The sequence below is a fragment of the Rhinoderma darwinii genome, chromosome 2 (assembly GCF_050947455.1).
Source record: "Rhinoderma darwinii isolate aRhiDar2 chromosome 2, aRhiDar2.hap1, whole genome shotgun sequence".
In the NCBI taxonomy this organism is placed as follows: Eukaryota; Metazoa; Chordata; class Amphibia; order Anura; family Rhinodermatidae; genus Rhinoderma; species Rhinoderma darwinii.
In genome coordinates, this window is record NC_134688.1 from 149493640 (window position 1) to 149509223 (window position 15584).

The following is a 15584-nucleotide window of genomic DNA, read 5'->3' on the forward strand; positions in this document are numbered from 1 at the left end:
ACCCCTGTATATAGCCCACCCCTGTATATAGCCCACCCCTGTAGATATGGTCCCCCTGTAGATATGGTCCCCCTGTAGATATAGCCCACCCCGGTATATAGTCCCCCTGAAGATATAGTCCCCCTGAAGATATAGTCCCCCTGTAGATATAGCCCACCCCTGAAGATATAGTCCCCCTGTAGATATAGCCCACCCCTGTATATAGTATCCCACAAATAGCTCCCCCTATAGTGCACCACAGAAAGCCCACCCCTGTATATAGCCCCCTTGTACATATAGTCCACCCCTGTATATAGTGCTCCACAGATAGCCCACCCCTGTTTATAGTATATACAGGGGTGGGCCATCTGTGGAGCACTATATACAGGGGTGGACTATCTAGTGGAGCACTATACACAGGGGTGGACTATATGTACAAGAGGGCTATATACAGGGGTGGGCTATCTGTGAAACACTATATACAGTGGTGGACTATATATGGAGCACTATATACAAGGGTGGGCTATATCTACAGGGGGGCTACATACATGGTTGGGATATCTGTGCACTATATACAGGGGTAGGCTATATCTACAGGGGGGCGATATACAGGGTTGGGCTATATCTACAGGGGGGCTATATACAGGGGTGGGCTATCTGTAGAGCACTATATACAGGGGGCTATATACAGGGTTGGGCTATACGTGGAGCACTATATACAGGGGGCTATATACAGGGTTGGGCTATACGTGGAGAACTATATACAGGGTTGGGCTATATCTACAGGGGGCTATATACAGGGGTGGGCTATCTGTAGAGCACTATAGGGGGAGTTATTTGTGGGACACTATATACAGTGGTGGGCTATATGGGGGCACTATCTACAGGGGGCTCTATGGCAGGCACTATCTACAGGGGGCACAGTGTGTGTGGGACACGGTGTATGGTGCTATTATAATTAGAGGTGCAGTGTATGGCGCTATTATATTTAGGGCCGTAGTGTGTGGTGTGGTATAATGATAACTTTATATTTATTTATAGGTGCAGAAATGTTGGTAAAGTGAGAAGCTGAAGACATGTGAGCGGCAAACTGCAGAAATGGTCTGTGACCGGGAGAATTCATCATAGAGGTCTGGACCGGATGGAGAAAAAGAACTAGAATCTGAGACGTCACCGGTGAGTCACTTAATGTAAATGTTCATTCTGCCTCTAATCAGCACTGTAGTCACTGTGTGATCTGCAGCGAGATGATGGGTGGTGTGATTATAATATGATTTATTTTTTGTGAAACAGCATCTCCCAGCATATCCTTACCATTGTTCGGGCTATGCTGGGAGCTGTAGTTTTACGCCGTACATACCTATACGGCAGGGGTTGCACTAAATTGAGCTGTATATTGTGCTGTATATACATATTGAGCTTGGTTCTGGTGTTGTGTATAGAACCATGTTGCTTGTATAATGTACAAATGTTTTTATGCTCGCGTTACATAAAAAGAAATAACACGTCGATTGGTAGAGAAAACAAACACGGCGAGGGGGAAGGAGATGTCGGGAAAGAGGTTGGGGGGGGGGGGGCGCCAAACTGAATCTTTGCCCCGGGTGCTGGAGAACCTAGCTACGCCTCTGGGTGATGTGTAATTCGTGTTTATTTTAACATTACAAAGATTATATAAGGGGAACAGTCAATGATTTTGTATCTGTTTATAGGAGAAATGATGGGGGCAGCAGCGGTAATCCCATTTCAGATTATATTTTTCATTCAGTTGCCTCATAACCAGCTCAAGTGACTTATAATTGGATATAACAAGACAATTTTTACAAAGGCTGAAATTTGCATTATAGTTGGGTTTAGAAGGTTTATCTGTCAGTTGAGATTTTTAAGGATACCCTTGCTGTAAGCTTATTATGACGAGGGGTGTGAATTTACAAGTGTTTATCGTATAAATTTGTATTTTGTAATAACGTAACCTAATTAATTATAACATAAATGAAGACATAACAATCATAATGTAAGCTAATTATTTGTAACATAATAATAAGGCCCCATGCACACGACAGCAAAAAACCTCCGTTTTTGCGGACCGCAATTGCGGTCCGCAAAAACGGAGCCATTCGCTTTCATTGAACACTGACACCTTTCCGTAGCACTACGGAAGGGTGTCAGTGCCGTGGAAATGTTCCGGGAATTATGGAACATGTCCGTTCTTTTGATTTTTTGCGGGCCGTGCTCCCATACTTTGTATGGGAGCACGGCCCGAAAATGCGGCTGTCAGTCAGCGGCCGGCCGTGCCCGCAATCGCGGGCCGTGATTGCGGGCACGGTCGTGTGCATGGGGCCTTACAATAACCACAAGGATCAATGCTTATAATAAAATAGTGTCAAATAGTGTAATATCACTCAACTCTATGTATAAGGCCTTATTCACATGAACGTGTTATACGTCCGTGATACGCGCGTGATTTTCACGCACGTCGCACGGACCTATGTTAATGAATGGGGCCGTTCAGACTGTCAGTAATTTTCAAGCAGGTTATATGCGCTGCGTAAAACTCACAACATGTCCTATACTTGCCCGTGTTTTCGCGCAGCACGCACCCATTGAAGTCAATGGGTGCGTGCAAATCGCGCACGGCACACGGAAGCACTTCCGGGTGCCGCGCGTGATTCGCGCAATAGTAGTAAAAACTATGAATGAACACAGAAAACCACCTCCTGCTTTTCTGTTTGTAAACATAAAAACAGAGTGTCATAATGATGCCGGCTGCGCGAAAATCACGCAGCCACGCACCATATGCTGATGACACACAGAGCTTTTGCGCGCGCAAAACGCCGCATTTTTTGCGCGCGCAAAACAGACACGTCCGTGTGAATAAGGCCTAAGGCTGGGTTCACACGACTATGTTACGTCCGTAATGGACGCAACGTATTTCGGCCGGAGGTCCCGGACTGAACACACTGCAGGGAGCCGGGCTCCTAGCATCATAGTTATGTACGACGCTAGGAGTCCCTGCCTCTCCGTGGAACTACTGTCCCGTACTGAAAACATGATTACAGTACGGGACAGTAGTTCCACAGAGAGGCAGGGACTCCTAGCGTCGTACATAACTATGATGCTGGGAGCCCAGCTCTCTGCAGTGTGTTCGGTCCGGGACTTGCGGCCGAAATACGTTCCATCCTTTACAGACCGAACATGCTCGTGTGAATCCAGCCTTAGGCTGGGTTCACACGACCACATTAACGTCCGTAATGGACGGACGTATTTCGGCCGGAAGTCCCGGACCGAACTCAGTGCAGGGAGTCGGGCTCCTAGCATCATAGTTATGTACGATGCTAGGAGTCCCTGCCTCTTCGTGGAACTACTGTCCCGTACTGAAAACATGATTACAGTACGGGACAGTTGTCCTGCAGAGAGGCAGGGACTCCTAGCATCGTACATAACTATGATGCTAGGAGCCCGACTCCCTGCACTGAGTTCGGTCCGGGACTTCCGGCCGAAATACGTCCGTCCATTACGGACGTTAATGTGGTCGTGTGAACCCAGCCTTACTGTCATGGAGTCTAGGAGGTGGTCCAATGCAGAACTATGTTTCCCCTAAGCACTATTTCCAAATTCAGGGTGATAGTTATTAGTGTATGACTGCAGAGATGTAACTTGAAGCTCCTGTGCCCCTATACAAACTCTATACTGCGGCCCCTTGATATCAAGTGCCATTTCTAACACTAGTGTCCTCATAAATGGCAGAGGGTAGGCGGAGGGTTCATTGGGTTTCGTTAGACACCATGGCTGGGAGTGACCTCTGTCTATAGATACAGCCCTGCAGAAAGACCCATTCAAACCATTCCCCTCTTTATAAGATATACTAAATGCACCAAAATTCGGTCTCAAATTGCTTCAAAAAGCTGGTTGTACTGGTTATACCAAAATGTATTATGTGTATTAGAAACTTTTACGTCTCACTAGATAGTTTAGAACATTTTCTGGAAAAGTGGCAAGGGTCCTAAAATGCATCATATTTATTAATAGCGTGCACCATTCTTTTGGTGCAAAATGTTGGTATAAAGTACCTCTGCCATGAGGTGGTGTATGGGAGTGAAGAGTGTCTGAGGCTGTGTTCACATCACTTTATAACCAGGCGTATAGGCCGAGAAAAGCTCCTGCCATATGCGCCAAACGTATCAATAGGGCTTTATTCACCCAACGGAGGCCAAACGAGTGTCCTTTTATTCTCCGTCAGGATGATGGTATATGTTTTTTTTAGCTGTATAGAAAAGTCGACTACGCTTTTCTATGCAGAGGCATTCCACAAGCAAAGTAATCTGCCCGGTATACATATTGTTTATCATGGGTGCCTATGGGTGGCGCAGTCTACTGTCTGCCTATACAGCGGCATACATCAGAGTCTATACGTCAGGCAATACTCCCGAGGTATACATCTGAAGGAAGGCTCCGACATGATGTAAACAGAGTCTAAGGCTAAGTTCACATGGAGTTTTTTGCTGGCAGAAATTCTGCCTCAAAATTCCGTTTGGAATTTTGAGGCAGATTTTCATCTGCCAGAACGCCGTTTGCCGCGTTTTTCGCTCTCGCCCATTGAGTGCCACGGGCAAAAACGCCGCGAAATACGCTTTCTCTGCCTCCCATTGATGTCAATGGGAGGTCAGAGGCGTAAACGCTCGAAGATAGGGCATGTCACTTCTTTTTACCGCGTGCGTCCGCCTCCCATTGAAATCAATGGGAGGCATTTTCTGAAGTTTTTTGGCGCGGTTCCCGACGCGGTTTCTGCGTAAAAAAAAACTCCGTGTGAACAGGGTCTAAGGCCGTCTTCACACGGCATATTTTCAGGCGTCTTTTGGAGAGTAAAACGCTCGTATTGCGCTTCGAAATATAATTGAAATATGCTTTCCAATGGAAAATACAAATATCTAGTTCATATTTTTATGCTGCTGAATAAAAAAATCAGTTGTAAAAATACTCTCCAAAAAAAAATAACCCGTTTATGTGCACCTTTTTCCACCGACTGTCCTACGCACTTCCCTAGTTGGACTATATGGTAACTACAGGGGTTTGTGTGATTTATACACCCTCTTTTTTTATTGCAGGTCCCCCAGAGTCAAGCTCACTGCTGCTGGGACCACTGAGGTTAGAAAGACTCAACCACCCAGCTTTCCAGGCCCCTGTATAACCTGCCTACTTATGAAGGGACCTGGAAAAGCTGGGTAACTCTATAAGAAGACTACAGTCAGCCTCTCCATAGCCTGAAGTGGCTGCTTACAGAGAACACTAGAGTGCATAGTACATGGAAATAGGTGCACAGCGTGTAGGTCTACAATGTGTGGGGTGGAAGTGAGCGATATTGATTGCTATAGAGGAGCAGAACCTCCCATGGAAATATCCGGGCCCCACCTCTCCCCAGCTGTGATGGACGGGGGTTATAGTGGGATCACTCTTATCAGTCAGCAGTCCCCAGAGTCTGGCTTCTCTTTGTTCCCATTGTGTCCCCCCCTCTCTCAGCAATAGTGGGAGGGAGCCCGGCGTTCACATCAATATTCCCAGCGCTGACAGGAGGCGCATCCACTCTGAGCAGAGGAGGATGCAGCCTGAGCACAAGTGCAGCAGCCATCAGCGTCCCTGACTGACTGAGCCCGGAATCCTACACCGCGCCGCTCATCACCTCCGAGCCTGGGAGTGGGCAGGGTGCGGGCTGTGCCATGGCGGAGGTGAAGTGCGGCACCACAGCGGGCACTCCCGCCGCCACTAAGATGGTAAACGCAGAGCTGGAGGTGAAGAAGCTGCAAGAGCTGGTCAGGAAGCTGGAAAAGCAGAATGAGCAGCTGAGGAACCGGGCGAGCGCTGTCAGCAACTGCACTGCCAGCCCGCACCTGCTGCTGCTGCCTCCTCCCGCAATGCTGTCGGCTCCGACCCTGGCACGGCCCGCTGGACTATGTCTGCCCAGCCCTGTGCCCACTCTGCTATGCACCTCCTCTATCGGGGGAAGCCTGTACCCTCCAGATAATATAGGCTATTACAGTACTAGACCACAGCTGTCTTGTCTGAGTGCCACTGAGGGGCCACTGATTAACCACTCTAATACTGGTGCCAACATCCTGGATGAGGTGGAGATATTGGACCTGGAAGCTGGGTATTGTAGTGAAGATGAAGACTCCTGGTAATCATTCTCCCTGGCATGGAACCATCATGCCAATAGCTTATACTGGTCGTAATATTGTGCTGGGTTGGTAGGAACAGGTTGGCTCTGGGTGGACGGTGCATGGCATGAATGCAGATGAGCTTGCAGTGATGAAGCTGTATATTCTAGAATGTCTACTGGCACAGTATGTATTTAACCCAGCTTTAGAGGAAGCAGAGCGGAGTTTGTCTTCTAGCATCCCTCACTGTATTGTGGTTTAAGCAGAGCTGAGTGTGTCTTCTAGCACCCCTCACTCTATTGTGGTTTAAGCAGAGCTGAGTGTGTCTTCTAGCACCCCTCACTGTATTGTGGTTTAAGCAGAGCTGAGTGTGTCTTCTAGCACCCCTCACTCTATTGTGGTTTAAGCAGAGCTGAGTGTGTCTTCTAGCACCCCTCACTGTATTGTGGTTTAAGCAGAGCTGAGTGTGTCTTCTAGCACCCCTCACTGTATTGTGGTTTAAGCAGAGCTGAGTGTGTCTTCTAGCACCCCTCACTTTGATGTGGTTTTTACATAGGACCTCACTTCATGTAGACTTACTCACAGAACATGCAGCCTCTACATGATTAATGACACATTCACCTCTGCTACATCTGTAGTCCTGAGCTGTCTGCACACTGGAAAGGCCTTTATTAGCCCAAGAGGATTTACCCTGTCATTGGCAGCAGGAATACAATCTGTTCCAGGCAATAGGATTTGGGTTTATCACAGGCTAAATCTTCCCGAGCTGCTTCAGTTGGTTTCTTGCTATAAATGGTTTTACTCTGTTGGTTGTTGGAATACTGCGGCTCTACATTGCATTGTTTCATTTATTTATTCTGAATGGAAAAGCGTCATCTGTTTTTCTACTATGGTGCATGGGATTGGTGGGCATGGACGTGGGGCGTTTTGTTTTGTATCACACCATCTCCTTGGTCCTATGCAGTGCATCAGAAATCTGGTATTTATAGGATACATTGTCGGATACGCTCCTAAGATTCTCTTCTGTATTAAAGAATGGCAGAAGAATGTTTTTATTTCATTGCCAATCGTCATTCAATAAGGACAAACCTTGTAATAAATGGCCTTTACATACCACTTAAGGTGTGACCGTCTTCAATTAAATGTTACCTGGGCAGCCGATCATGTTTGGTATAGGCATTGATTATTTTTACACCACGTCGTTTCTGCCCTCTTTATTTAGCACCACATGGCACATGTATGTATATGACCGAAAACCCAAGGGGAGGCAATTGCCTTCCTAATGGTCTTTTAATCTATCTATCTAGGTAATGGGATTGGGTTACAAGAGACATCTGTACAAGTGAAACGCTGGCACTCCAGGCTGCATTTATCTGCATTGCTTCTGCTGGATTCTTGTAATGTTATTCAGAGCAGTGATTCTTACTGATCATTTGCTGGGTGTCAATCAGGATCTTTATCTGATAATACAAATTGAAAATGTAACTAGTCTAAGATGGCAGCTCGGAACAGGAGAAATCGTTTACATAATGGCAAAATGAACCCTGCTACTCCCCACAATGGGGTCTCCATTCCACTCATCATTTATAGGCTGCAATAATAACATGTTTGTAACCAAAACCTCCAGATGATGAGAGGATTGTTAACCCTAGCATTTACTGGTACGACAAGACATGGGCTGAAGCCACTTTCACACGGCAGTATTTTGATCCGTATCTGGAAGCCAAAACCAGGAGCGGAACCTACAAAGAAGAAAAGTTTAATTTGCACCCCTTCTGTGTTTTGGTCCCACTCCTGGCTTTGTCTTACAAATACGGATGAAAATACTGCCGTGTGAAAGAGACCTTTTGGTTAGTATTGTGCATCAGTATTTGGAAGCGAAAACCAGGAATGGAACAAAAACGAGAAAGCATAATGGAAAGGTTTTTAACGTTTCTGTGTTTAAGGGCCTGTTCACATCAGCGTTGGGCTTCCGTTTGGCTTTCCGTTCATCTGTTCCACCAAAGGAACAAACGGAAAGCCTTGTTTACATTTCCATTTACTATTGATTTCAATGTTTTTTGTTTGTTTGACTCCGATTCATTAGGTTTCCGTTTTTTGATGGAAAGAATAGCGTAGCACACAGTGCTATTCTTTTCGTCAGAAAAACGGAAACCTATCGAAACGAAGCCAAATTGATTCAAACTGAGACAAAAAAAAATACAATTGAAATCATTGGTAAATGCCAATGGAAATGATGCTTTTCTTTTTTTGTCTGTTCCTCTGACAGAACTGATGAACAGAAAGCCAAGCGGAAGCCCAACGCTGAAGTGAACAGGCCCTTAGACCCACTCCTGATTTTTGGCTTACAAATACTAATCTAAAATATGCCCGTGTGTAAGTGGCCAAAGTGTGTCACTAACGTCTTTGTGTGATCACATTTCCCCTGCAGAGAAACAAACAAGTGACAGTTCCCTGAAATGACTATTCCAATTTAAATCTGGGTTCCCATGTTCCCATGCAACGGAATTCTGTGCGGAAGTTCCGCAACATTTACAGTAGCAGCAAAGTGGATGAGATTTAAACAAATCTCATCCATACGCAGAAAAAATGTGCTACAAAAACGTTCATAAATTGACCTGCGGTGCGGCTTTTAAATTTGCAGCATGTCAATTTATGCTGTGGAAACGTTTCTCTTTTTTTGCGAGCTTTCCCCATTTGAATTAAAACTAGTAAAAAAAAAAAAAAAAAAAAAAGCAAATACTCCCCCCCACCCCACCCCACCCCACCCCTGGTCGTTGTCATAGCGAAATGTTCCTCTGAGTGCAGCCTGGCCTCCTGGGATGACTTTTCAATCCATTCTACTGCTTCAGCCAATCACAGGCTGCAATGTTATTTTAGGAGACTCGGCTGCACAGAGAACAGAGGGTCTTGTCGCTATGACAACGCCAGGGGGTAAGTATTAACATTTTTTTTTCACTACTGTTTCCAATGGAGATTCCACCCGAAAGACTGCACCACAATTTGGTGCGGTTTTAGGCTAGGTTTCCCTGCAGGTTTTGGTCAGGTACGCTGCGTGGTTTTATGCACCGTACGCGATCTGTGGGATCCCAGCCTAAGGCTTTATTCACACAGTGCAGTCATGTTGTGCTTTTTTAAATTCTTTATTGTGCCGTGATTTTTGCTAAATCATCGTAAAACCGCAGCATGAGGGCTTATTCAGACGAACGTATAATAGGTCCGTGCAACGCGCGTGATTTTCACGCGCCTCGCACGGAGCTATGTTAGTCAATGGGGCCGTGCAGATTATCCGTGAATGTCCTATATTTGTGCATTGTTCGCACATCACGCACCCATTGAAGTCAATGGGTGCGTGAAAATCACGCGCAGCACACGGAAGCACTTCCGTTTGACGCGTGTGATTCGCGCAACAGCAGTAAAAACTATGAATGAAAACAGAAAAGCACCACATGCTTTTCTGTTTACAAACATACAGATTGTCATAATGATGGCGGCTGCGCGAAAATCACGCAGCCACGCATTATACACACAGCTGTTAAGTACCTTTTGCGCGCGCAAAATGCACACGCTCGTGTAAATCCGGCCTTATGCTGTAATTTCACTAAAATAGGTGCAAAAACCTCTATATGACCGCTACGGTTGCCAACCTGATTTTATTTATTTTTTAATCCAAAAATCAAATCATGGACAGCCAAATTTTTTTACAGACAAATGGAAAACCATAATGAATCATAAAGTGATACATGTCTATAGCTTAATATAGTCACATGAACACAGCAGCATTTACTGAACTAAAAATTATCTGTACAAGATCCTTTATCTTAAAAACAAAAATCATGAACATGTCCGTGTTTTATTTATTTTACGAACATTGGGGAAAAAAAAAGTCCACTTTTTTTACGGACTGTCCAGGAATTTACAAAAGGTGGACAACCCCGATGATGACGCCATGTAAATAGACCCTAAGGTTATGTTCACACGGCTTAACAAAATACGTCTGAAATTACGGATCTGTTTTCAGGCGAAAACAGCTCCTGATTTTCAGACCTTTTTGTAACTACTCACGTGTTTCGCGGCGTATTTTACGAACGTTATTGGAGCTGTTTTTCAGTGGAGTCAATGAAAAATGGCTCCAAAAACGTCCCAGGAAGTGACATGCACTTCTTTGACGTGGGCGTCTTTTTACGCGCCGTCTTTTGACAGCGACGCGTAAAATTACACCTCGTGGGAACAGAACATCGTAAAAAACCCATTGCAAGCAATGGACAGATATTTGTGGGCATAATGGAGCCGTTTTTTTAGGCGTAATTCGAGGTGTAAAACGCCCGAATTACATCTGAAAACAGTGCGTGTGAACATATCCTTACAATGGAATGACATATCACTCGGATATGTCCTAACAATCTGATCGGTGGTTGTTTTCTGCACATCGAGTGGCCGGAGGCTTTGCTGTGCAAAGAATAAGCCGAATTTACCCTGGTCCCTTTATTCTCATGATCAGTCAGATCGGGCGCCCCTTTGCCATCTTGTCATTTTGTGGTTATAAAATAATAAAAATTAACAACCAATGCTTGTAAGGAGAATACCTGCTTAAATACAGCATCCAATGAGCATGCCACCAGAAAAATTGCCCATTTGCCTCTGTATAAAATTGAATGGCATACTGAGGTACAGTAAAGGTCCCATGTGCTAAAATAGGAGCCCTATAACAGCTTCACACAAAACTGAGCCATAATACGAATGTGCTCATGAGGCCACTCTGTATATAATCTAAATGCTCGTTTGCTGTAGTTAGCCAATGAGGTGGAGCTGGTTTTCTTGCCTCTTGTGCTGACTAATCAGCGCGAGGCAGCTTGAGGATAGTTCACGCCCTGTTGGCTAACTACAGCGATTTAGCATATAGGGAGCCCACACAACGTTGGGCCATATTTCTGGTCCAGGAAGAAAAAAAAAACGCTCTGGAATAGGGGACACCGCTATATTCAGGTCAGTTAACCAGTTCAACTTATATGACCTAGTGACCGCTCCTCTTTAAATAGTGAAAACCACCGAGTTATGCTACGCTGGTGTAGGAATTTACAAGACATCCATTGTTCTACAAGATGAAACGCTATCCTCCTCCTATCTTGTTGACCTTGCCACAGGTATCTTCTGTTTATCCAGATCTGTGTATGTGGTGATCAAAAATGTACAATATTGTTAAAGTTTATAATAACACACAACACACTAGTAACCTGGGAAAATAGAGAAGATCTCGGTACTAAAATTAGATTTCTAGAATTGATTTCTTTTACCTATTGAAAAGTCGTCTTATTTGAAGAGCGTGGCCTACTTTTACTTGTTTTCTTCTTCACTACTGAACCTTTTCAGGCTATTGGTGCTTTTCTCTAAGTGGGTCAAGAATTGAGTAAAACATTCTTTATACACAAAGCCTTTAGATTAGCTCCTCATTCAAGGCATGTGACAAACTGCTCTTGTAGTAGGACAAGAAAGTAACTTCTCCTGTGTCATATAGACAAGGGAAAATGTTACATGTGTATTAGAAATCTGTGCCTTCATGGCAGCGCTTCCGGCTAGTAACGAAAACGTCCTTCCCTGTATTTCAGAGCTGTCTGGGATGGTCTTTGATCCCAGATTGCTTTTAGGATGTAACAAAGCTCAAATCAGGAATTCAGGTGTTCAACGTAGTTTATATTTCAGATTATTGAAGGGTTATTCCAGCCTTGAGAATTTTCACCGCTGTGCACAGCTGTTTCAGTCAAACCCATAGACTTTGAATAAAGAAGCATGCCCAGCCTGTGCTCCGTTCAAACCCCAAGCCGCCGTTTTGTGGCTGGGGCGCCCGGGGTCCTATATTTTGTCAATTTAGTAAGGGTCCCAGCGGTTGGACTCACACCGATCTGTCTGGATTAGTATGATTAACCCTGTTGTTAGTGGACACTGAACAGATTTTGTGCCCATTGGTACCAAGTTAGTTGTAATATCTGATTTAAAATAATTTTAGATAATTCTACGCTGTAAATTTAGGACCTGTAAGGTAGTATTTTCTGAAATTCTGTATGTATCGCTGTCCACAATAGTTAGTCATAAATTCTTGAAGAGCGGAAAGCTGTATGTTTATGGAGAACTGGGCAGACTTCTCGTGTAGGTTACAGATATTGCATTAGAGACGTGGAGCGCCTGCAAGGGGAGGTTGATTTTGAGGAGTGTTTAGTGGCATTATCTTGATTTTAATTAAATAAAGCTTAATCCTTATATATTGGAATGATAGGCAACTTGCTAATATATTTTTTGTTTAAATATATTGAAAATCTCGCTTGCTGCAAATATTTGAACGTATGTGGGTAGGAAATTGACGAAGGGAGTTTAAACTATCTTCCAACGCCAGACTTAAACTAATGTATGTCAGTATCAAATGTGTCAAATTTATTAAGAGGAGCAAATAATGGTAATTCTGTTGGTTCACAGGAGGCACCGCCTCCCCCACTATATCCTGCCCAACTTATCCTTACATTTACGACTTTTTAACACCAGAAAAGTGGCGTAAGCCATTAATAAATTCCCCCCATGGTGTATTACAAAGGTACGTAACTTTTTGTTACGTAATAAATAAGCTTTATGTAATTAAAAGCAGAAAAGAGCTATAAGCTAGGGATTTTGGGGAAAGGTGGCGAAACAGTGGTCGGAGGGTTTAGAACAGTTACTAGGAATGTATCTAAAACCAAAATTTGGAATAGAAGAGGCTTTTTTTAAAACATTTTATTAGAGAAAAATCTCATCTTCCAGCAGCCTGTAGTTTCAGGTGACTGTTCAAAAACGTACAGATCTATATTCGGTTCCATTTAACGTATACCACTCTGCCTGCCACTGATGTCCCAGGGAGTGTGTGGCTTGTTTTAGTAGGTCACTACATTGATTAATGATCTTGATGACTTCTGGAATAAAAGCTCCATGTTTGCTGAAACTATTATGTATATGTAGAGTAATGAGCACAGGAGAGTTTTATTCTTTAGAGATATTCCATATAATGGAATCCCGTAAAATAACATATACCGTGCAGTGTGTATATATATATATATATATATATATATTTTAACATGGGAATTTATGGTTGACAGATGCTACTGTATGGCACTGTCACAGGCATCTAATTAATGTATACGTCATGAGCTTTTCATGAAGTACACATTGAACGGATGTCATAATAGCCTATGGGAGAAGGATGCCACTGGTAGGTAAATGTCACAGCCTACATTAAGACATACGTCAGGAGATTTTTCCTGCACATGTGCTTAACATGGCCAAAAAAACGTGATGTGAATGAGACCTAACCGCTTAATTAGGAATCTGCTTCTAAGGCATACAAGATCATGACCTAGATGCACATGATGAAAGCAGAGTGTATATTTTCTTCAATAGTTAGACCTCACATTAATACGGTTTTGGGTAGCAGTGTATAAGCAAAACATAGCAGAGCTTGGGGTGAACAGAGGCGTGCAGCCTTTTAAAGGGTAACCGTGACATGTCAGAAGTTTTGATAGGTGGGGGTCTGATCACTGAGACCCCCACCAATCGCTGAAATGAAGCGGCAGAAACGCTCGTGTGAGCGCTGAGCCACTTCATTTCTGTTCGGCTTTTCTCTGAAAGCCAATGTAGCGGTGTATGGGCTCAGAGACTTTCCATTGAGTCCGTACACCGCTACATCGACTTTCCGAGAAAAGCCGAACAGAAACTAAGCTGCTCAGCACTTACACGAGCGCTTCTGCCGCTTCTTTTTAGTGATTAGTGGGGTCTCCGTGCTCGGACCCCCACGATCAAAACTTCTGACATTTCACTACGACATGTCAGAAGTTTGTTGAAGGTTTAGTTACTCTTTAAGGGATTAGGGGGATTGGGGTATCAAAAGGAATTTGCAAAATTGGGTTTATATACTGTGTAACCCAATTATTATGTATAAATATATTCAGGTCAATTACATAATCTGTCCAATTACCATTTTATACCTAGTCTTGTTACCATAGCAAGGGGACATCCAATACATTTTAAAGGAAAATGCTCCACTCTCAGCACAGATGTCCTTTTTCAGTTTTTTTATTATAATATTGAAGTATGAACCGCTCCATCTGTGGAGGTTATAGCTGATTCATTAAATGGAGTCTGGATGTGGTCTGTGCGCCTCTCTTGAAAAATATCATGTTACAAGATACTGTGGTCAATCTCATTTTGTGGTTAACAAGATGGTGGCTTGGTGTGGTCAAGACGCTGCAGAGTCTTTACTATGCTAACCAGTTTACAGGCAATGCGACAGCTAAAACCAGCTCTTTAGTGTGGAGCCTCCTGTAGTCACTGTATAGAGTCTATACAGTGACTACAGGAGGCTCCACACTAAAGAGCTGGTTTTAGCTGTCGCATTGCCTGTAAACTGGTTAGAATAATAAAGACTCTGCTATACTATAGAGGAAACGTTCTACAGCTTTCTAATATCATTTGGGGCAGTATTACAATGAATTTTGGTTTAAATTCAGCTAAAAAAAACTGCATAGATACTTTTTTTTTTCTTTGTGTCTAAAAAGAGGATGTAGACTCGTCAAATACGCCAGATTTATTAATGGCATGTGCCGTAATGTTGGTGCAAAATAATGGCGTAAAGTAAGCCAACCAAGAGGTGGCGTCAGAAATAGAAGAGTGTCTAATCTCTAAATAGATGTGCAAAATGTATCACATAACGTGTGCAAAATGTATCACAACGTGCGCCAAAGTAGTAAATTTGGCTCATCTTCTGCCTATCTCCTCCTAGTTTATGCTGTGTTTGTTAGGGTATGTTCAAACGTACACGTCCGATATGCCTGAAATTACAAAGCTGTTTTCAGGCGAAAACAGCTCCTGAATTGCAGACGTAATGGCATGTGCAGGCGCTTTTCGCAGCGTCCATTACGGACGTAATTGGAGCTGTTTTCTATGTAGTCAATGGAAAACGGCTCCAATTACGTCCCTAGAAGTGACATGCACTTGACGCGGGTGTCTTTTTTACGCGCCGTCTTTTGACAGCGGCGCGTAAAAAAAAATACTGTCTGCACAGAACATCGTAAAACCCATTCAAATGAATGGGCAGATGTTTGCCGACGCTTTCAAGCCGTATTTTCGGGCGTAAAACGCCTGAATTATGTCCGTAAATAGTGTGTGTGAACATACCCTTACAGTGTTAACAAATCTGCGCCTTTTTATGTTTAAATTTGTTACTATATTCAAGGTATTTGTTTGCTGTCAGTGAATGAGAACAGTATTGTTTACTTTCACAGGCTGCAAACTAATATGACACAATTGTATCTACAGGCAGCAGCTGCACAAATCTCTCTGGTAGTTTGCTGCATTGTATCAGTCTGGAGTGTAAATTTTAGCCCAGAGAATTTTCTAAACAAGCTACAATTGTATCCACTTCTCGGCTGACAGCAGGAC

The 15584-nt window shown here is 43.7% G+C and overlaps 1 protein-coding gene across 2 annotated transcripts in view; it reads left to right on the top strand.

Annotated features, from left to right (window-relative positions):
• The first annotated feature begins 5467 nt into the window (after positions 1-5467).
• The window catches only part of SLAIN1 (SLAIN motif family member 1), a 52699-nt gene continuing 42582 nt past the window's right edge, over positions 5468-15584 (top strand). The window contains exon 1 of one of the 2 annotated variants that reach the window (XM_075852372.1): positions 5468-6148. In XM_075852372.1, the coding sequence (XP_075708487.1) occupies positions 5691-6148 (458 nt within the window). In that variant the 5' untranslated portion in view covers positions 5468-5690. The remainder of the gene's footprint in view (positions 6149-15584) is intronic. The other variant, XM_075852371.1, reaches the window with a different exon arrangement.